General features: G+C 43.8%; 1 protein-coding gene across 1 annotated transcript in view; it reads left to right on the top strand.

The window, feature by feature from the left end:
• LOC128690089 (sodium-dependent multivitamin transporter-like) overlaps nt 1-22,621 on the top strand; it is a 96,993-nt gene that overhangs the window by 28,732 nt on the left and 45,640 nt on the right. Inside the window, exons 4-8 of the mRNA XM_070090447.1 lie at nt 269-429; nt 3,769-3,909; nt 4,880-4,938; nt 15,132-15,291; nt 21,218-21,336. Of these exons, the coding sequence (XP_069946548.1) occupies nt 269-429; nt 3,769-3,909; nt 4,880-4,938; nt 15,132-15,291; nt 21,218-21,336 (640 nt within the window). The remainder of the gene's footprint in view (nt 1-268; nt 430-3,768; nt 3,910-4,879; nt 4,939-15,131; nt 15,292-21,217; nt 21,337-22,621) is intronic.

Raw genomic sequence — 22,621 nt, 5'->3', positions numbered from 1 at the left:
TAAATATTCACTTTGATAACTTAAATAACTTTAAAAAATATAAGAAAGGAAGACTGCCAGATATTGAAACGTGTTGTTGTTTGTTGGTGGGTAAGACTCATGTTTCTTCAGTCGAATGCAGGAGTTACTGTTATGAAGCTAGAGGCAATGAAAGAAGGAAAGAGGTAATTATTAGGTGTTCAGTCCCTTAGACTTGACGGAAGGTGTTCAGTCCCATAGCCTATTTGTCGGTATTATGTACCATTAACATAACTTTAATTTGTCACAGGGAGGGATGAAAGCGGTGGTGTGGACTGACGTGTTGCAACTCTTCATCCTCATCCTGGGCCTCATCGCCGTCATCATAAAGGGACTCATCGACATGGGCAGCTTCCAGCGGGTGTGGGAGATCAGTGTCCAACACGACAGAGCTGGACCTCAGATCTTTACGTAAGGACCCTTCAAAGAAGCCACTTTCATGGGAACTCTTCAAACGTGCTTTCATGGGGACACTTTAAAGAAGTTGCTTTCATAGGAACACTTTAAGGAAGGTGTTTTCATGGGGACCCTTCAAGGAAGGTGCTTTGATACAGGTGAAGGGCTTCTGAGCCAAAGAAATGTAGCTACCCTTCTCTTCCTGGGACCAAACTTGGTTACCTCCTTATAGGTTTACAGATACCCCATGAAAAATAGTAATAACAGTTCTCTTAAGACTTAATTCTGTGAGTGCCTACACATCTTCGACATATTCATTGTTTTTTGCATTCAGTTCTTGTGGGTTATTCATCGCAAGGGGTAGTGGAGGATCAATTTGTCGTGCGCTAACAGATCTCTAGCCACTTACGCTGTTGGAAGAGAATACAAGAGCTTTAAAGAAAAATAATTGGGAGTAGGAGAATATAACAATCGAACGCCAACAAAAAGAATTCTCAAGATTTTTCCAGGGAACCTTTCTATTTATTTTTTCTCGGGGGGATTGTCTGTCATTTCTAAGAAGCTATATGACCTCCTACGTGTTTAACGCTTTCCCATGAATATAATAACACTGGTCAACACTCATTTTCTGGTCAATGATATTACACCGATTTTATGGTAAGTTTGTGATGCTGATTCCGAATGTCATCGGTTTTGCTTGATTGGCTCTAGTTTTTTATAAATTTTGTATCCCACCGAAAAACAAAAAAGTTATGAAAAATATATTGATCAGGAAGGCTAACTTACAAATCGCATTGAAATGAGTTTTTAGAGCGTGCAAAAGTCAAATAATTTAATACATATTAACATTTGATTCTATATTAAAACAGACTAATATGGTAAGATAATTCAGTTACCACTAATTACTGTATCTGAAAACCATTTTTATATTTTCGTATTCTTCTTTAAGTTTTATTGAGTGAGCAACTGGAAGAGATGCATATTGTTTACCACTGTGCAATAAGACACATTTCAGGCTTCTAATGGAGCAGTCTATAAACAACCGCCAATCTGGTCGATATTCAAGTCACATTCCAAGAAGTACTGGGATGTTATTGCAGTATACAAGTTCTTCTTCTTGGCTGAAACAAGAAAGGAGTTCAATCTCTTTTGTCCGATAAGCTGCTATTTTAAAATTCTTGTTGCAGACAGCTCTTTTCTTTTAGTCTGGATGCTAAAAGTTCAAATGCTTTCCTTGACAGACTGAAGTCACGTATCAGATCATTGAATTCTTCTTGGGAGAACTGCTGGTGTAATGAAACGTTTACTTCATATTCACTTCTATCACCTGTGTTACATCCTAAACCCTGAGTTTCTTCAACATCTGGCAATGGAAGGTCAGGCAGTATTGTAAACACTGGTATGGGAACGACTTAGCTGTGTGGTACAGGTCTTTTTGCTGACTCCAAATCAGAATATTCCTACTTGACTTTCTTGCATCGATTGAAGCCTTTCACATTCACCAAACAGAAATAACAATCGTTGTGGTGGTTTTTGGCTTTCTTCAGACCATAGGCACACGGAAGTTTAAACAAACTTTTCCTTTGCCTATTTTTCCACTGTCGTAAGCATTCTACACAGATTTTTGCAAACCATATGGGAAGCCCAAGACTTGTTCTACAAGCGCCACTCCAAAATAAGAAAGATAAGTTTATTTTGCAAAATCTGCTGTTTTTTCCTTTTTTTTCAAATAGCATTCGCCACATATGTAGCAAAATACATTGGGATTGTTTAGGCAGACTCTTCTTGAAGAACTCATGTTCATCTGGAAAATATAGCAAAATAAAGGTTACAATATTGTCACGTGGTCGTTGTTGATACGACTCCTTTCGTTAAATATTAAATAATCTAAAAATAACATTCTAATCTTTATTAAAACTATCTGTATATACAAAATGTCACTACATATACATATACACACGTTATGGCTAGGTTCCCTGCTAATTAAGGGTAGGTATGCAATATCTTACAAACTAGAGCCAATTTGAAAATTCTACTGCCATTTTTAAATTCTCAACCCCAAAATACCCTAAATGTGTTAAAAATATTTTTGGCAACGAAATTTTCGTTTGTTGATCAGTGTAATAATTCTATGAAGACCCATAGTCTCGGAAAATAGCTAAGATTTTCATGGAAAATTCTTGACTTTTCTCTTTGTGGCAGTATGAGTATTCTCTTCTACCACCCTAATTTCAGTTTATTAGTGCGGTTTTGCAAAGGATTGCTTTGCGCATACATACAACCAAACATATTATGTGATGAGCATATATTGTGCTTATAAATGGTATACAATACCGACAAATTGATGAGTAAGACACTTGTGTAATACACTGTTGTCTTTTTTGACGAAGGTTTTGACCTCTCACTAGGCTTCATCCGTTAAGTACAGAGGTGATTACAATTGTATAGGCAGTGGCATTGTAATCCAGTTTTGTAATAACCTCTGTATTTCAAAAAACCTATTGTACGGGCAAAATATTTCATCAATAAATCTATCTTAATGTTGATCATATATCTTACTCACGGTTACGCTTTTTACTGCGTAACGTAAATAAAAGTCCTGGCTCCACACTCAAGTTCACCTTGACTCACATAAGCTCACTAGCACACTGCTACTAGTGAGTAAAACATCCCTTCCCCTTTCTTGCCGGCTACTTGGCCTTCTGTCAATACGTTATATGTACTCTCCAAAACACAGGCCCTCGCACACACTAGGGCCTTAAATTAAAATCGTGGGGGCATAACAACAATAAAATAACCAATGGCCTAGATTTGTCCAAAAATACCACCCACATACTCACCATCATCAATAGACACCTAAGTGTTGCACATGTGTCCTACACTTCATCATCCTATACACTAAAACAAAATAATTTCCCTTGGAGATAATACAACAGAATATGAGTACTGTATATCCGTCAGCCTGAGACTCTTATCAAAGCCTGCTGAAAAGGTGCAGCAGTGCTAGGCTGAAATATGCATTACCTTTATCCTCACCTATTCTTTCATATCTATTTGGGATCACTTGGGCCAAATATGTTCATGTATTTCATAAACAGTGAAGTCTGCTTATGGATCTATTCCTAAATAGGGCAAAATTAAATATATTTTATACACAGGAAATATTCCCATTATGTATCATTGGTAATGTAAAGACACTTAGAGGAGACTAAGTGTTCGTAATTACAGCATTTCGCTCAAAGATAACTCAATCTTCATCGTTGTAATGTTGTTCAAAGTCTTCATCCATGTGTCTTCGTTTAACATACATTTTTGGACACTGCTTACCCATCATTCCCTCCTGCTGTCCTGCAGGTACGGGTATGACCCCATGGAGCGTCATACCGTCGTTAATATCGTCATGAGTGCCATATTGGGTACGATATCGCAGTATTCGTGCAGTCAGACCACCATCCAACGCTATGTCAGCATGAAATCTCTCACTCATGCTTATATGTGAGTACTGTATACCTATACATATTGCTGTGCATGTGTCAAGCTTACTCTTAGTTCTATTTTTTGTGGTCTACAAGAGGCCATGTAACGTGACACAGCGATACTGCTTCTATAAAATATTAATAACATTTCATACCGGACTGAATTTATAAATAAAGGGATTTAAAAGGAAACCGGTCAGCTGGACTTGAGTCCTGGAGGTGGGACTGGCCATGCTTGCACTTTGAAGAGTGTATAATGTGATTTCCATATTGTACAAAAATAGTGAACAATGTTGCAGCAACACTCAGCAACAGACAGTACTTTCTGACTTAAAACATTAGTAATTTTAACTAATAAACGTGAAACAGACATCAATATTTATAACAGAGTAATACTAAAGAAAGAATATTGAGAAAATTACTCAGGAAGCAACAGCGTCCAATAACTTGAAACCTGAAGAATGAGACACTTGTGAAACATTTTGGAATCTTTATTGAGGAAACATTTTGCCACACAGTGGCTTCATTAGTCCAATACAAAAAAGAACGGTGGAAATAGAGGAGGAGTTTGAGGTAATCAGTCCCTCAGCTTGGAATCGATGAGTTCAGTCCATCACTGTTGAAGAAAGTCCAGCACATGCTCGGGCAAAATGGCCTAATAAGGCATAACAAAATAGATGCTCTTTGCTGGTACATCATTTTCTGAAACTATTTTCAGTCATATGATTAGAGTATGGAACTGTTATATTGCTGCCCATTTTAATTTAAGACTGACACTAAATCAAAATTTAAAACAAAAAAATACCTTTGCTATTTGCTTTCAAACTTTATATATTTTTAATTTCAATTGGTTTTTCTTTTAATTAGGTTCCCTGGACAAGGGGTAATAATGCCCGCTAGTCAAAATTATGCTGAGAAAATCAAGTGTGTTTACAAATACCTGGTAGACGGTACCACAGTTATACTTTATGACCTTCTGATGCTTTCAGGTCAATTTTTATGGTGATTCCTGTCTCCTTTCTGCTCATCTCTCTCACTATGATCACAGGTGAGGCTTGGTGATGGTGTGTGGTAGTGATGGTGTGTGGTAGTGATGGTGTGTGGTAGTGATGGTGTGTGGTAGTGATGGTGTGTGGTAGTGATGGTGTGTGGTAGTGATGGTGTGTGGTAGTGATGGTGTGTGGTAGTGATGGTGAGTGGTAGTGATGGTGTGTGGTAGTGATGGTGTGTGGTAGTGATGGTGAGTGGTAGTGATGGTGTGTGGTAGTGATGGTGTGTGGTAGTGATGGTGTGTGGTAGTGATGGTATGTGGTAGTGATGGTGTGTGGTAGTGATGGTGTGTGGTAGTGATGGTGTGTGGTAGTGATGGTGTGTGGTAGTGATGGTGTGTGGTAGTGATGGTGTGTGGTAGTGATGGTGTGTGGTAGTGATGGTGTGTGGTAGTGATGGTGTGTGTTAGTGATGGTGTGTGGTAGTGATGGTGTGTGGTAGTGATGGTGAGTGGTAGTGATGGTGTGTGGTAGTGATGGTGAGTGGTAGTGATGGTGTGTGTTAGTGATGGTGTGTGGTAGTGATGGTGAGTGGTAGTGATGGTGTGTTGTAGTGATGGTGAGTGGTAGTGATGGTGTGTGGTAGTGATGGTGTGTGGTAGTGATGGTGTGTGGTAGTGATGGTGTGTGGTAGTGATGGTGTGTGGTAGTGATGGTGTGTGGTAGTGATGGTGAGTGGTAGTGATGGTGTGTGGTAGTGATGGTGTGTGGTAGTGATGGTGTGTGGTAGTGATGGTGAGTGGTAGTGATGGTGTGTGGTAGTGATGGTGAGTGGCAGTGATGGTGTGTGGTAGTGATGGTGTGTGGTAGTGATGGTGTGTGGTAGTGATGGTGTGAGGTAGTGATGGTGAGTGGTAGTGATGGTGTGTGGTAGTGATGGTGTGTGGTAGTGATGGTGTGTGGTAGTGATAGTGTGTGGTAGTGATGGTGAGTGGTAGTGATGGTGTGTGGTAGTGATGGTGTGTGGTAGTGATGGTGTGTGGTAGTGATGGTGTGTGGTAGTGATGGTGTGTGGTAGTGATGGTGTGTGGTAGTGATGGTGTGTGGTAGTGATGGTGTGTGGTAGTGATGGTGTTTGGTAGTGATGGTGAGTGGTAGTGATGGCGTGTGGTAGTGATGGTCAGTGGTAGTGATGGTGTGTGTTAGTGATGGTGAGTGGTAGTGATGGTGTGTGGTAGTGATGGTGTGTGGTAGTGATGGTGTGTGGTAGTGATGGTGAGTGGTAGTGATGGTGTGTGGTAGTGATGGTGTGTGGTAGTGATGGTGAGTGGTAGTGATGGTGTGTGGTAGTGATGGTGTGTGGTAGTGATGGTGTGTGGTAGTGATGGTGTGTGGTAGTGATGGTGTGTGGTAGTGATGGTGTGTGGTAGTGATGGTGTGTGGTAGTGATGGTGTGTGGTAGTGATGGTGTGTGGTAGTGATGGTGAGTGGTAGTGATGGTGTGTGGTAGTGATGGTGTGTGGTAGTGATGGTGAGTGGTAGTGATGGTGTGTGGTAGTGATGGTGTGTGGTAGTGATGGTGTGTGGTAGTGATGGTATGTGGTAGTGATGGTGTGTGGTAGTGATGGTGTGTGGTAGTGATGGTGTGTGGTAGTGATGGTGTGTGGTAGTGATGGTGTGTGGTAGTGATGGTGTGTGGTAGTGATGGTGTGTGGTAGTGATGGTGTGTGGTAGTGATGGTGTGTGTTAGTGATGGTGTGTGGTAGTGATGGTGTGTGGTAGTGATGGTGAGTGGTAGTGATGGTGTGTGGTAGTGATGGTGAGTGGTAGTGATGGTGTGTGTTAGTGATGGTGTGTGGTAGTGATGGTGAGTGGTAGTGATGGTGTGTGGTAGTGATGGTGAGTGGTAGTGATGGTGTGTGGTAGTGATGGTGTGTGGTAGTGATGGTGTGTGGTAGTGATGGTGTGTGGTAGTGATGGTGTGTGGTAGTGATGGTGTGTGGTAGTGATGGTGAGTGGTAGTGATGGTGTGTGGTAGTGATGGTGTGTGGTAGTGATGGTGTGTGGTAGTGATGGTGAGTGGTAGTGATGGTGTGTGGTAGTGATGGTGAGTGGCAGTGATGGTGTGTGGTAGTGATGGTGTGTGGTAGTGATGGTGTGTGGTAGTGATGGTGTGAGGTAGTGATGGTGAGTGGTAGTGATGGTGTGTGGTAGTGATGGTGTGTGGTAGTGATGGTGTGTGGTAGTGATAGTGTGTGGTAGTGATGGTGAGTGGTAGTGATGGTGTGTGGTAGTGATGGTGTGTGGTAGTGATGGTGTGTGGTAGTGATGGTGTGTGGTAGTGATGGTGTGTGGTAGTGATGGTGTGTGGTAGTGATGGTGTGTGGTAGTGATGGTGTGTGGTAGTGATGGTGTGTGGTAGTGATGGTGAGTGGTAGTGATGGCGTGTGGTAGTGATGGTCAGTGGTAGTGATGGTATGTGTTAGTGATGGTGAGTGGTAGTGATGGTGTGTGGTAGTGATGGTGTGTGGTAGTGATGGTGTGTGGTAGTGATGGTGAGTGGTAGTGATGGTGTGTGGTAGTGATGGTGTGTGGTAGTGATGGTGAGTGGTAGTGATGGTGTGTGGTAGTGATGGTGTGTGGTAGTGATGGTGTGTGGTAGTGATGGTGTGTGGTAGTGATGGTGTGTGGTAGTGATGGTGTGTGGTAGTGATGGTGTGTGGTAGTGATGGTGTGTGGTAGTGATGGTGTGGTAGTGATGGTGTGTGGTAGTGATGGTGTGTGGTAGTGATGGTGTGTGGTAGTGATGGTGTGTGGTAGTGATGGTGTGTGGTAGTGATGGTGTGTGGTAGTGATGGTGTGTGGTAGTGATGGTGTGTGGTAGTGATGGTGTGGTAGTGATGGTGTGTGGTAGTGATGGTGTGTGGTAGTGATGGTGTGTGGTAGTGATGGTGTGTGGTAGTGATGGTGTGGTAGTGATGGTGTGTGGTAGTGATGGTGTGTGGTAGTGATGGTGTGTGGTAGTGATGGTGTGTGGTAGTGATGGTGTGTGGTAGTGATGGTGTGTGGTAGTGATGGTGTGTGGTAGTGATGGTGTGTGGTAGTGATGGTGTGTGGTAGTGATGGTGTGTGGTAGTGATGGTGTGTGGTAGTGATGGTGTGTGGTAGTGATGGTGTGTGGTAGTGATGGTGTGGTAGTGATGGTGTGTGGTAGTGATGGTGTGTGGTAGTGATGGTGTGGTAGAGATGGTGTGTGGTAGTGATGGTGTGTGGTAGTGATGGTGTGTGGTAGTGATGGTGTGTGGTAGTGATGGTGTGTGGTAGTGATGGTGTGTGGTAGTGATGGTGTGTGGTAGTGATGGTGTGTGGTAGTGATGGTGTGTGGTAGTGATGGTGTGTGGTAGTGATGGTGTGTGGTAGTGATGGTGTGTGGTAGTGATGGTGTGTGGTAGTGATGGTGTGTGGTAGTGATGGTGTGTGGTAGTGATGGTGTGTGGTAGTGATGGTGTGTTAGTGATGGTGTGTGGTAGTGATGGTGTGTGGTAGTGATGGTGTGTGGTAGTGATGGTGTGTGGTAGTGATGGTGTGGTAGTGATGGTGTGTGGTAGTGATGGTGTGTGGTAGTGATGGTGTGTGGTAGTGATGGTGTGTGGTAGTGATGGTGTGTGGTAGTGATGGTGTGTGGTAGTGATGGTGTGTGGTAGTGATGGTGTGTGGTAGTGATGGTGTGTGGTAGTGATGGTGTGTGGGAGTGGTGGGTGATGTGGTGTGTGGTAGTGATGGTGTGTGGTAGTGATGGTGTGGTAGTGATGGTGTGTGGTAGTGATGGTGTGTGGTAGTGATGGTGTGTGGTAGTGATGGTGTGTGGTAGTGATGGTGTGTGGTAGTGATGGTGTGTGGTAGTGATGGTGTGTGGTAGTGATGGTGTGTGGTAGTGATGGTGTGTGGTAGTGATGGTGTGTGGTAGTGATGGTGTGTGGTAGTGATGGTGTGTGGTAGTGATGGTGTGTGGTAGTGATGGTGTGTGGTAGTGATGGTGTGTGGTAGTGATGGTGTGTGGTAGTGATGGTGTGTGGTAGTGATGGTGTGTGGTAGTGATGGTGTGTGGTAGTGATGGTGTGTGGTAGTGATGGTGTGTGGTAGTGATGGTGTGTGGTAGTGATGGTGTGTGGTAGTGATGGTGTGTGGTAGTGATGGTGTGTGGTAGTGATGGTGTGTGGTAGTGATGGTGTGTGGTAGTGATGGTGTGTGGTAGTGATGGTGTGTGGTAGTGATGGTGTGTGGTAGTGATGGTGTGTGGTAGTGATGGTGTGTGGTAGTGATGGTGTGTGGTAGTGATGGTGTGTGGTAGTGATGGTGTGTGGTAGTGATGGTGTGTGGTAGTGATGGTGTGTGGTAGTGATGGTGTGTGGTAGTGATGGTGTGTGGTAGTGATGGTGTGTGGTAGTGATGGTGTGTGGTAGTGATGGTGTGTGGTAGTGATGGTGTGTGGTAGTGATGGTGTGTGGTAGTGATGGTGTGTGGTAGTGATGGTGTGTGTAGTGATGGTGTGTGGTAGTGATGGTGTGTGGTAGTGATGGTGTGTGGTAGTGATGGTGTGTGGTAGTGATGGTGTGTGGTAGTGATGGTGTGTGGTAGTGATGGTGTGTGGTAGTGATGGTGTGTGGTAGTGATGGTGTGTGGTAGTGATGGTGTGTGGTAGTGATGGTGTGTGGTAGTGATGGTGTGTGGTAGTGATGGTGTGTGGTAGTGATGGTGTGTGGTAGTGATGGTGTGTGGTAGTGATGGTGTGTGGTAGTGATGGTGTGTGGTAGTGATGGTGTGTGGTAGTGATGGTGTGTAGTGATAGTGATGGTGTGTGGTAGTGATGGTGTGGTAGTGATGGTGTGTGGTAGTGATGGTGTGTGGTAGTGATGGTGTGTGGTAGTGATGGTGTGTGGTAGTGATGGTGTGGTAGTGATGGTGTGTGGTAGTGATGGTGTGTGGTAGTGATGGTGTGTGGTAGTGATGGTGTGTGGTAGTGATGGTGTGTGGTAGTGATGGTGTGGTAGTGATGGTGTGTGGTAGTGATGGTGTGTGGTAGTGATGGTGTGTGGTAGTGATGGTGTAGTAGTGATGGTGTGTGGTAGTGATGGTGTGTGGTAGTGATGGTGAGTGGTAGTGATGGTGTGTGGTAGTGATGGTGTGTGGTAGTGATGGTGTGTGGTAGTGATGGTGTGTGGTAGTGATGGTGTGTGGTAGTGATGGTGTGTGGTAGTGATGGTGTGTGGTAGTGATGGTGTGTGGTGATGGTGTGTGGTAGTGATGGTGTGGTAATGATGGTGTGTGGTAGTGATGGTGTGTGGTAGTGATGGTGTGTGGTAGTGATGGTGTGGTAGTGATGGTGTGTGGTAGTGATGGTGTGTGGTAGTGATGGTGAGTGGTAGTGATGGTGTGTGGTAGTGATGGTGTGTGGTAGTGATGGTGTGGTAGTGATGGTGTGTGGTAGTGATGGTGTGTGGTAGTGATGGTGTGTGGTAGTGATGGTGTGTGGTAGTGATGGTGTGTGGTAGTGATGGTGTGGTAGTGATGGTGTGTGGTAGTGATGGTGTGTGGTAGTGATGGTGTGTGGTAGTGATGGTGTGTGGTAGTGATGGTGTGGTAGTGATGGTGTGTGGTAGTGATGGTGTGTGGTAGTGATGGTGAGTGGTAGTGATGGTGTGTGGTAGTGATGGTGTGTGGTAGTGATGGTGTGGTAGTGATGGTGTGTGGTAGTGATGGTGTGTGGTAGTGATGGTGTGTGGTAGTGATGGTGTGTGGTAGTGATGGTGTGTGGTAGTGATGGTGTGTGGTAGTGATGGTGTGTGGTAGTGATGGTGTGTGGTAGTGATGGTGTGGTAGTGATGGTGTGTGGTAGTGATGGTGTGTGGTAGTGATGGTGTGTGGTAGTGATGGTGTGTGGTAGTGTTGGTGTGGTAGTGATGGTGTGTGGTAGTGATGGTGTGTGGTAGTGATGGTGAGTGCTAGTGATGGTGTGTGGTAGTGATGGTGAGTGGTAGTGATGGTGTGTGGTAGTGATGGTGTGTGGTAGTGATGGTGTGTGGTAGTGATGGTGTGTGGTAGTGATGGTGTGTGGTAGTGATGGTGTGTGGTAGTGATGGTGTGTGGTAGTGATGGTGTGTGGTAGTGATGGTGTGTGGTAGTGATGGTGAGTGGTAGTGATGGTGTGTGGTAGTGATGGTGAGTGGTAGTGATGGTGTGTGGTAGTGATGGTGTGTGGTAGTGATGGTGTGTGGTAGTGATGGTGTGATGGTAGTGATGTGAGTGGTAGTGATGGTGTGTGGTAGTGATGGTGTGTGGTAGTGATGGTGTGTGGTAGTGATGGTGTGTGGTAGTGATGGTGTGTGGTAGTGATGGTGTGTGGTAGTGATGGTGTGTGGTAGTGATGGTGTGTGGTAGTGATGGTGTGTGGTAGTGATGGTGTGTGGTAGTGATGGTGTGTGGTAGTGATGGTGTGTGGTAGTGATGGTGTGTGGTAGTGATGGTGTGTGGTAGTGATGGTGTGTGGTAGTGATGGTGAGTGGTAGTGATGGTGTGTGGTAGTGATGGTGTGTGGTAGTGATGGTGTGTGGTAGTGATGGTGTGTGGTAGTGATGGTGTGTGGTAGTGATGGTGTGGTAGTGATGGTGTGTGGTAGTGATGGTGTGTGGTAGTGATGGTGTGGTAGTGATGGTGTGTGGTAGTGATGGTGTGTGGTAGTGATGGTGTGTGGTAGTGATGGTGTGTGGTAGTGATGGTGTGGGTGGTAGTGATGGTGATTGGTAGTGATGGTGTGTGGTAGTGATGGTGAGTGGTAGTGATGGTGTGTGGTAGTGATGGTGTGTGGTAGTGATGGTGTGTGGTAGTGATGGTGTGGTAGTGATGGTGTGTGGTAGTGATGGTGTGTGGTAGTGATGGTGTGGTAGTGATGGTGTGTGGTAGTGATGGTGTGTGGTAGTGATGGTGTGGTAGTGATGGTGTGTGGTAGTGATGGTGTGTGGTAGTGATGGTGTGGTAGTGATGGTGTGTGGTAGTGATGGTGTGTGGTAGTGATGGTGTGTGGTAGTGATGGTGTGTGGTAGTGATGGTGTGTGGTAGTGATGGTGTGGTAGTGATGGTGTGTGGTAGTGATGGTGTGTGGTAGTGATGGTGTGTGGTAGTGGTGTGGTAGTGATGGTGTGTGGTAGTGATGGTGTGTGGTAGTGATGGTGAGTGGTAGTGATGGTGTGTGGTAGTGATGGTGTGTGGTAGTGATGGTGTGGTAGTGATGGTGTGTGGTAGTGATGGTGTGTGGTAGTGATGGTGTGTGGTAGTGATGGTGTGTGGTAGTGATGGTGTGTGGTAGTGATGGTGTGTGGTAGTGATGGTGTGTGGTAGTGATGGTGTGGTAATGATTGTGTGTGGTAGTGATGGTGTGTGGTAGTGATGGTGTGTGGTAGTGATGGTGTGGTAGTGATGGTGTGTGGTAGTGATGGTGTGTGGTAGTGATGGTGAGTGGTAGTGATGGTGTGTGGTAGTGATGGTGTGTGGTAGTGATGGTGTGGTAGTGATGGTGTGTGGTAGTGATGGTGTGTGGTAGTGATGGTGTGTGGTAGTGATGGTGTGTGGTAGTGATGGTGTGTGGTAGTGATGGTGTGTGGTAGTGATGGTGTGGTAGTGATGGTGTGTGGTAGTGATGGTGTGTGGTAGTGATGGTGTGTGGTAGTGATGGTGTGTGGTAGTGATGGTGTGGTAGTGATGGTGTGTGGTAGTGATGGTGTGTGGTAGTGATGGTGAGTGGTAGTGATGGTGTGTGGTAGTGATGGTGTGTGGTAGTGATGGTGTGGTAGTGATGGTGTGTGGTAGTGATGGTGTGTGGTAGTGATGGTGTGTGGTAGTGATGGTGTGTGGTAGTGATGGTGTGTGGTAGTGATGGTGTGTGGTAGTGATGGTGTGTGGTAGTGATGGTGTGTGGTAGTGATGGTGTGGTAGTGATGGTGTGTGGTAGTGATGGTGTGTGGTAGTGATGGTGTGTGGTAGTGATGGTGTGTGGTAGTGATGGTGTGGTAGTGATGGTGTGTGGTAGTGATGGTGTGTGGTAGTGATGGTGAGTGGTAGTGATGGTGTGTGGTAGTGATGGTGTGTGGTAGTGATGGTGTGGTAGTGATGGTGTGTGGTAGTGATGGTGTGTGGTAGTGATGGTGTGGTAGTGATGGTGTGTGGTAGTGATGGTGTGTGGTAGTGATGGTGAGTGGTAGTGATGGTGTGTGGTAGTGATGGTGTGTGGTAGTGATGGTGTGGTAGTGATGGTGTGTGGTAGTGATGGTGAGTGGTAGTGATGGTGTGTGGTATTGATGGTGTGTGGTAGTGATGGTGTGGTAGTGATGGTGTGTGGTAGTGATGGTGTGTGGTAGTGATGGTGTGTGGTAGTGATGGTGTGGTAGTGATGGTGTGTGGTAGTGATGGTGTGGTAGTGATGGTGTGTGGTAGTGATGGTGTGGTAGTGATGGTGTGTGGTAGTGATGGTGTGGTAGTGATGGTGTGTGGTAGTGATGGTGTGGTAGTGATGGTGTGTGGTAGTGATGGTGTGGTAGTGATGGTGTGTGGTAGTGAAGGTGTGTGGTAGTGATGGTGTGTGGTAGTGATGGTGTGGTAGTGATGGTGTGTGGTAGTGATGGTGTGGTAGTGATGGTGTGGTAGTGATGGTGTGGTAGTGATGGTGTGTGGTATTGATGGTGTGTGGGAGTGATAGTGAAGGTGTGTGGTAGTCAGTGATGGTGTGTGGTGAGTGATGGTGTGGTAGTGATGGTGTGGGAGTGATGGTGTGTGGTAGTGATGGTGTGGTAGTGATGGTGTGTGGTAGTGATGGTGTGGTAGTGATGGTGTGTAGTGATGGTGTGTGGTAGTGATGGTGTGTGGTAGTGATGGTGTGTGGTAGTGATGGTGTGGTAGTGATGGTGTGTGGTAGTGATGGTGTGGTAGTGATGGTGTGGTAGTGATGGTGTGTGGTAGTGATGGTGTGGTAGTGATGGTGTGTGGTAGTGATTGTGTGGTAGTGATGGTGTGTGGTAGTGATGGTGTGGTAGTGATGGTGTGTGGTAGTGATGGTGTGGTAGTGATGGTGTGTGGTAGTGATGGTGTGGTAGTGATGGTGTGTGGTAGTGATGGTGTGGTAGTGATGGTGTGTGGTAGTGATGGTGTGGTAGTGATGGTGTGTGGTAGTGATGGTGTGGTAGTGATGGTGTGTGGTAGTGATGGTGTGGTAGTGATGGTGTGGTAGTGATGGTGTGTGGTAGTGATTGTGTGTGGTAGTGATGGTGTGTGGTAGTGATGGTGTGGTAGTGATGGTGTGTGGTAGTGATGGTGTGGTAGTGATGGTGTGTGGTAGTGATGGTGTGGTAGTGATGGTGTGTGGTAGTGATGGTGTGGTAGTGATGGTGTGTGGTAGTGATGGTGTGTGGTAGTGATGGTGTGTGGTAGTGATGGTGTGGTAGTGATGGTGTGTGGTAGTGATGGTGTGGTAGTGATGGTGTGGTAGTGATGGTGTGTGGTAGTGATGGTGTGTGGTAGTGATGGTGTGTGGTAGTGATGGTGTGGTAGTGATGGTGTGTGGTAGTGATGGTGTGGTAGTGATGGTGTGGTAGGGTAATGGAGTGTGGGAAGGTTGTGTGTATGGAATTAGCATGGTGTATGATATGTTGACGGTGTGTTGTAACGATAGTATGGTGACAGTGTGCGGGATGGGGACGGAGTGTGGGATAATGATAGTGTGGGGTGGAAAGATGATAGTGTGCAGAATGATGATTGTGTGCAGAATGGTGAACATATGAAGCACAATAATGGGTTTTGATTGTAAATGAAATAGTGAGACTGACAAACTGGAAAATGAACACACATTTCGCCACGAGTGACTTTTGTCAGTCATGATGAAAGGTTCCTCTAATAAAAAGCCTGACTGTACACAAGTGTTCTTTATCCGCATGTTTTTTTTATTTTTTTTTTTTTTTTTTTTGGTATGACAATAGCACTGTGAACGTGTTTGATCTATGTCATCCTGTTACGTCTAAAATACTCAGCACTGCCTATGTCAACAATGCTCCTGTGAAACTCTCAGAGCGCAAGACAACACAGACTTCATGTGTTTCCATTTAGATTCAACATTATCAATAACGATAGAAAATCCTACGAAGGACACGCCGAGACATGTTTCTCAGATTGTTATTAGGATCCTGAAGTTGGGTTCCTGAATCCTCAGGTCTTGTGATGTTTGCGACCTACGAGGGATGTGATCCCCTTGCGGCCGGTCTCATCACCAGTAAGGATCAGATCCTTCCCTTCTACGTCATGGACAGTCTTAGCTCCGTCCCCGGCTTACCTGGACTCTTTGTCGCTTGTATCTTCTCTGGTGCCCTCAGGTAGGTGATCTATGCTATATATATATATATATATATATATATATATATATATATATATATATATATATATATATATATATATATATATATATATATATATATATATATATATATATATATATATATATATATATATATATATATATATATATATATATATATATATATATATATATATATATATATATATATATATATAATTTGTATATTTATGACTCTGCCTGTCTCCTCTCAATCTTTCTTTGAAAATGTAAGGTGACATCACACACTGTAGCCCACGTCTTTTTTTCGTGATTTAAGCGCGAACGGGATATTATAACCTTCACCTATTATTTTGGCAAATATTTGCAGATGCAGTGAGTTTCAAGGAAAATATAGCAACGTAATAACATAATGTTTATTTTAATACGTCGCTTCGCATGGCGTCGGGAATATGAATCACATGGCCAATAGACCATTTGTCTCTGCGGTCAGATATATTACCAAAAGTAGTCAGTGATACACAGCTGTTGAGGCAGTGAGGCCACAAGTAAACACTATGCAAGTGCTAACACCTCGCATGTGGGTAAAAAAGAAAGAGCTTTATCAAGACTATAAAACAATCATGATGGAAGCATCGTTTAAAGTGTCGGTTTAGAAAACCGACAAGTTGAGAAAGAGACACTTGCGCAACATTCAAGAAACTCTTCGCCAAAAAGTGGCTTCTTCAATCCAATGTAGAGAAAGGCGGAAGACGAGGAGGACTTTGAGGTAATCAGTCCCTCAACCTGGAGTCCATGTGCTCAGTCCATCAATCTTGACGAAGATTGATTGGACTGAAGAAACCACTGCTTGGCGAAACGTTTCCAGAATAAAGATTCCCAGACGTTGCACAAGTGTCTCATTTATCAAGTTTTAAAGTAAATGTTCGCCCAGTATTTCGTGTTTTTATACCTCAACTCGTGGGCTTGTTGCCCCAGTCGAAGTCTCTTTTTACATGACTTATGTGACAACATTTCTGTCCCCCCTTAAAGAAGCAGGTGGCAAAAAAACAATGTGCCGAGCAGACTTTTATTTACAGGCGGCGTTTCTCTCTAAAGGGAGTGAAACGTAGTTTGTAAATAAAAACTGTCTCTGTACATTGTGTATTTTTGTACCATCACTGTCGTCAAGTCGTGACATCTAAGGGCCAGTTTAACAAGACACGTTATTATTATTATTATTATTATTATTGTTATTATTATTATAAAAAAGCGCTAAACCTACAAGGGTCATACAGCGCAAAATGACACGTAAGCAAACACCAGGACAGATTTATAAGAAAACGTTTCGGTCTGGGACCTTGATATGTTCCAGGATCGAAACATTTTGTAATAAATATATACTAGCGTTTGATCACGTAACTTTTTTTTAAACCATTTGTCGGCATCACTTACTAAAGTTTATACTAGTGACCAGTAGGCCTCCTGCAGTGATAGCCCATTCTTGTGTTGGAATATCTCACCGTTGAATAATGGGACATGATGAATAAAAAGTCACAATACAGTGGCTGGAATAATATATAAATAACCTGCAATTAAGAGACTAAAACTTATGACTCGGACCATTAACAAGACACAGAGAGGAGCTGGAATGGTCTGAATGTCGTCAAAGGTTTCAGTTCGGAATTGTTGGTCATTTGTGTAGCGATGAAATAGGCCAGGGGAAGCATAGTTGACTTTTGTTCCCACAACATAATGCACACTGAATATGGTGCCACATGCTGCAGAGTGTGCTCAACTTTAAATATAATAATAATAATAATAATAATAATAATAATAATAATAATAATAATAATAATAATAATAATAATAATAATAATAATTTTATTTCTACAGTTACAAAGTATACAGGCCTAGCTGAGATCAGTGACCTATATAGAAAGCCCCTTGTTATGCAGAGCATTTCGACCAAATTAGGTCAGTTTTGTCCCAGGATGCGACCCACACCAATCGACTAACAGCCAGGTACCAATTTTACTGATGGGTGAACAAGGACAACAGTTGTAAAGATATTTCCACACTTGCCGGAAATCGAACCATGGACCCTCAGTGTGTGAAGCGAGTTTTGCCTACCAGGTCACAGGCTGGGTTTGATTAGTACCTGACGTACTTGGCTAGCTTTGGGAAAAAGCTGGACAAATACATCGGTGGTTTTGATAAAGATCTGCATTGTGAGGGCCATTATGCCTGCTGCAGTGTTCCTCCATTCTTATGTCTTAAAGACACACACACACACACACACACACACACACACACACACACACACACACACACACACACACACACACACACACACACACACACACACACACACACATGCACACACACACTCTCTCTCTCTGTCTCTCTCTCTTTCTCTTCCCCCTTTTCCCTTCTCAATCTCCCCCTCTCTCCTTCTACCTTTCCCTTCTCTCTCTTTCCCCTCTCTCTCTCACTCTCTCTCCCTTTTCCCTTCTCACTCTCCCTCTCTCTCTCTCTCTTCTTCTACCTTTATCTCTCTCTCTCTCTCTCTCACACACACACTCAAAAAAGAAAAAATGGTGGGGACTAGCAGGAGCCAGGAATCAGATGAGAATGGCTCTGGTAGGGAGGAGTGGATGGAGGAGCAGTGGAAAAGAATGGAACAAGAGTGGGAGAGAAAATTAGGAGAGCTTTCTGAAAAAAACACACACAGAACGACAGCAGCTGAGGGAGAAGACGAAAAAGCGAAAGGAGCTAGAAAAGGAGACAAGGATCGAACCAGCAGAGGTCAGTCAGAGCAGAACAGAGCAGCAAGGGCAAGCACACACACAACTATCCTCAGAACCCCACAACCTATCACACCATCCCAACACACACTACAATCCATACCCACAGCTTCCACCCATCACCCAGCTATAGAATCCCACAGTATGCTATCAGGTCTCCCACCCTCACAGGCCCCCCAAACCACAGTGTTGGAAAGGAAACTGAAGGTATGGTACACAAACGCTGATGGAATAACAAATAAGTGGGAGGAGTGGCACGAAAGAGTCAAAGAGGCATCACCGGAAATCATAGCTCTCACAGAAACCAAGCTTACAGGTATGATAACAGATGCCATCTTTCCAACAGGATACCAGATCTTGAGGAAAGACAGAGGGAACAGGGAGGGGTGGAGGGGTGGCACTGCTGATCAAAAACCGATGGAATTTTGATGAGCTGCAGAGAGGAGACAGCTGAGAAGAAAGTGATTACATAGTGGGAACGCTTCACTCTGGAGGTCCCAAGGTGGTAATTGCAGTGATGTATAACCCACCACAGAACAGCAGGAGGCCATGGCAAGAGTATGACGAGAGCAATAGAGGTTTGGTTGACACACTGGCTGCAGTGGCCAGAAGAGCTCATGCATGCAGGGCAAAGCTCCTGATCATGGGTGACTTTAACCACAAGGAGTTCGATTGGGAGAACTTGGACCCACATGGGGGCCAAGATACATGGAGGGCTAAGATGATGGAGGTGGTACTGGAAAACTTCATGTGCCAACATGTAAGGGACACTACAAGAGAGAGAGGAGAGGATGATCTAGCAAGACTGGACTTAGTATTCACCTTGAGTAGTGCAGATATTGAGGACATCATATATGAAAGACCCCTTGAGGCCAGCGATCATGTGGTTTTAAGATTCGAATACACAATAGAGCTACAAGTGGAGAGGGGAGCAGAAAGACCAGGACGAATGAAGCCAAACTACAAGAAAGGGGACTACACGGGAATGAGGAACTTCCTGAACCGGGGTTCAGTGGGACAGAGAACTGGCAGGGAAGCCAGTTAATGAGATGATGGAATATGTAACAACAATGTGCAAGGAGGCTGAGGAGAGGTTTTTACCCAAGGGTAACAGGAATAATGAAAAAGCCAGGGTGAGCCCATGGTTCAACCAAAGGTGCAGGGAGGCAAAAACCAAGTGTGCTAGGGAATGGAAGAAATATAGAAGGCAAAAGACCCAGGAGAATAAGGAGAGCAGTCGTAGAGCCAGAAATGAATATGCACGGATAAGAAGGGAGGCCCAACGACAATATGAAAACGACATAGCAGCGAAAGCTAAATCTGACCCGAAACTGTTATACAGCCACATCTGGAGGAAAACAACAGGTAATCAGGCTAAGGAAGGAAGGAGGAGAGACAACAAGAAATGACCGTGAAGTATGTGAAGAACTCAACAAGAGATTCAAAGAAGTGTTCACAAAGGAGACAGAAGGGGCTCTAGAAAGAGGGAGAGGTGGGGCACACCACCAAGTGCTGGACACAGTACACACAACCGAGGAAGAAGTGAAGAGGCTTCTGAGTGAGCTAGATACCTCAAAGGCAATGGGGCCAGATAACATCTCCCCATGGGTCCTGAGAGAGGGAGCAGAGGCGCTATGTGTACCCCTAACAACAATATTCAATATATCTATCGAAACAGGGAGATTGCATGAGACATGGAAGACAGCAAATGTAGTCTCAATCTTTAAAAAAATGAGACAGACATGAAGCATTAAACTACAGACCAGTGTCACAGACATGTATAGGATGCAGAGTCATGGAGAAGATTATCAGGAGAAGAGTAGTGGAACACCTAGAAAGGAATGATCTCATCAACAGCAGCCAACATGGTTTCAGGGATGGGAAATCCTGTGTTACAAATCTACTGGAGTTCTATGACATGGTGACAGCAGTATGACAAGAGAGAGAGGGGTGGGTGGATTGCATTTTCTTGGACTGCAAGAAGGCGTTTGACACAGTTCCACACAAGAGATTAGTGCAAAAACTGGAGGACCAAGCAGGGATAACAGGGAAGGCACTACAATGGATCAGGGAATACTTGTCAGAAAGGCAGCAGCGAGTCATGGTACGTGGCGAGGTGTCAGAGTGGGCACCTGTGACCAACGGGGTCCCACAGGGGTCAGTCCTAGGACCAGTGCTGTTTCTGGTATTTTGTGAACGACATGACGGAAGGAATAGACTCCGAGGTGTCCCTGTTTGCAGATGACGTGAAGTTGATGAGAAGAATTCATTCGATCGAAGACCAGGCAGAACTACAAAGGGATCTGGACAGGCTGCAGACCTGGTCCAGCAATTGGCTCCTGGAGTTCAATCCCACCAACTGCAAAATCATGAAGATTGGAGAAGGGCAAAGAAGACCGCAGACAGAGTACAATCTAGGGGGCCAAAGACTACAAACCTCACTCAAGGAAAAAGATCTTGGGGTGAGTATAACACCAGGCACATCTCCTGAAGCCCACATCAACCAAATAACTGCTGCAGCATATGGGCGCCTAGCAAACCTCAGAACAGCATTCCGACATCTTAATAAGGAATCGTTCAGGACCCTGTACACCGTGTACGTTAGGCACATATTGGAGTATGTGGCACCAGTTTGGACCTACACTTAGCCAAGCACGTAATGAAACTAGAGAAAGTGCAAAGGTTTGCAACAAGACTAGTCCCAGAGCTAAGAGGTATGTCCTACGAGGAGAGATTAAGGGAAATCTACCTGACGACACTAGAGGACAGGAGAGATAGGGGGACATGATAACGACATACAAAATACTGAGAGGAATTGACAAGGTGAACAAAGACAGGATGTTCCAGAGATTGGACTCAGCAACAAGGGGACACAATTGGAAGTTGAAGACACAGATGAATCACAGGGATGTTAGGAAGTATTGCTTCAGCCACAGAGTAGTCAGTAAGTGGAATAGTTTGGGAAGCGATGTAGTGGAGGCAGGATCCATACATAGCTTTAAGCAGAGGTATGATAAAGCTCACGGTTCAGGGAGAGTGACCTAGTAGCGACCAGTGAAGAGGAGGGTCAGGAGCTTGGATTCGACCCCTACAACCTCAACTAGGTGAGTACACACACACAAACTCCCGCACATACTGACCTCTGACCTTCATCCTCAGCACAATCTCTTCCGGAGTCAACTCACAAGCAGCAGTGACCTGGGAAGATGCCTTCTCCAACATCCCCATGTTCGCTAAACTCACCAGCACCAGACAAGCCTTATTTACCAAGTTCCTGGGTAAGTTAGCCATAACTACAGTCATTTCCAAAAGCATATGATATAGTCTTTAGTATATATTAATATTACTGTAACCACGAACGAGCAGTATTTAATCAATAACAACACTGCGACTAGCCGAGGACTGGAACCCGTGTCGTTTTGGACCCGTTTTGAACCCATGTCAATTTTCTCTCGCCATGAGGCGGGCCCAAACGACATGGGTTCGAATCCTCGGCTAGTCGTCGATTTGTGTGTATATATATATATATATATATATATATATATATATATATATATATATATATATATATATATATATATATATATATATATATATATATATATATATATATATATATATATATATATATATATATATATATATATATATATATATATATATATGTCGTGCCGAATAGGCAGAACTTGCGATCATGGCTTAAATAGCAACGCTCATCTTGCCATATAGGACAAGTGAAAATTTGTGTATGCAATAATTTCGCCAAAATCATTCTGAACCTGACGAAAAAAATATATTTCACTGTGTTTGGTTAGTATTAAATTACTGTAAGCAAATCTAAAATACATTTAGTTGGGTTAGGCTAAAATAAATTGTTCTTGTTATAATAAGGTTAGGTAAGTTTTCTAAGATTCTTCTGGTGCAAAATTATAATTTTTTACATTAACATCAATGAAAAAAATATATCTTAATTAACTCATCTTTGCCTTTTAGTAGAAGATGAATTAATTAAACAATTTACTTCCACTAATCCATCTTTACCTTACATGTATGGACTAATAAAAACACACAAACCAGGGAATCCAGTCAGACCAATTATTAGCTCCATAGGATCAGTTTCGTATAAATTATCCAAATGGCTTGTTGACATTTTGAGCCCTATTGTTGGTAAAATTTCTAACTTTAATGTTAAAAACAACATAGATTTAGTTGATAAATTAAGCTCCTTGACTGACTTAAATGATTTTAACATGGTTAGTTTTGATGTTACTTCCTTGTTTACGAAAGTTCCTGTTGATGATTTATTAAGTTTCTTATCTGAAGAACTCGTTAATTATGATTTACCATTACCAGTTCCTACTATCATTAAACTTATTAAACTTTGCATTGTTGATGCAAAATTTGTATTTAATGATAAATTTTACACTCAGAAATTTGGTATGGCAATGGGGAATCCTCTTTCACCTGTTCTTAGTAATCTATACATGGAATTTTTTGAAACAAGGTTGCTTAACACAATCCTCCCTAATAGAGCAAAATGGTTCAGATATGTCGATGATATTT

This window comes from Cherax quadricarinatus, chromosome 32 (genome assembly GCF_038502225.1).
Source record: "Cherax quadricarinatus isolate ZL_2023a chromosome 32, ASM3850222v1, whole genome shotgun sequence".
NCBI lineage: Eukaryota > Metazoa > Arthropoda > Malacostraca > Decapoda > Parastacidae > Cherax > Cherax quadricarinatus.
This window is presented reverse-complemented; position numbering and strand designations above follow the sequence as displayed.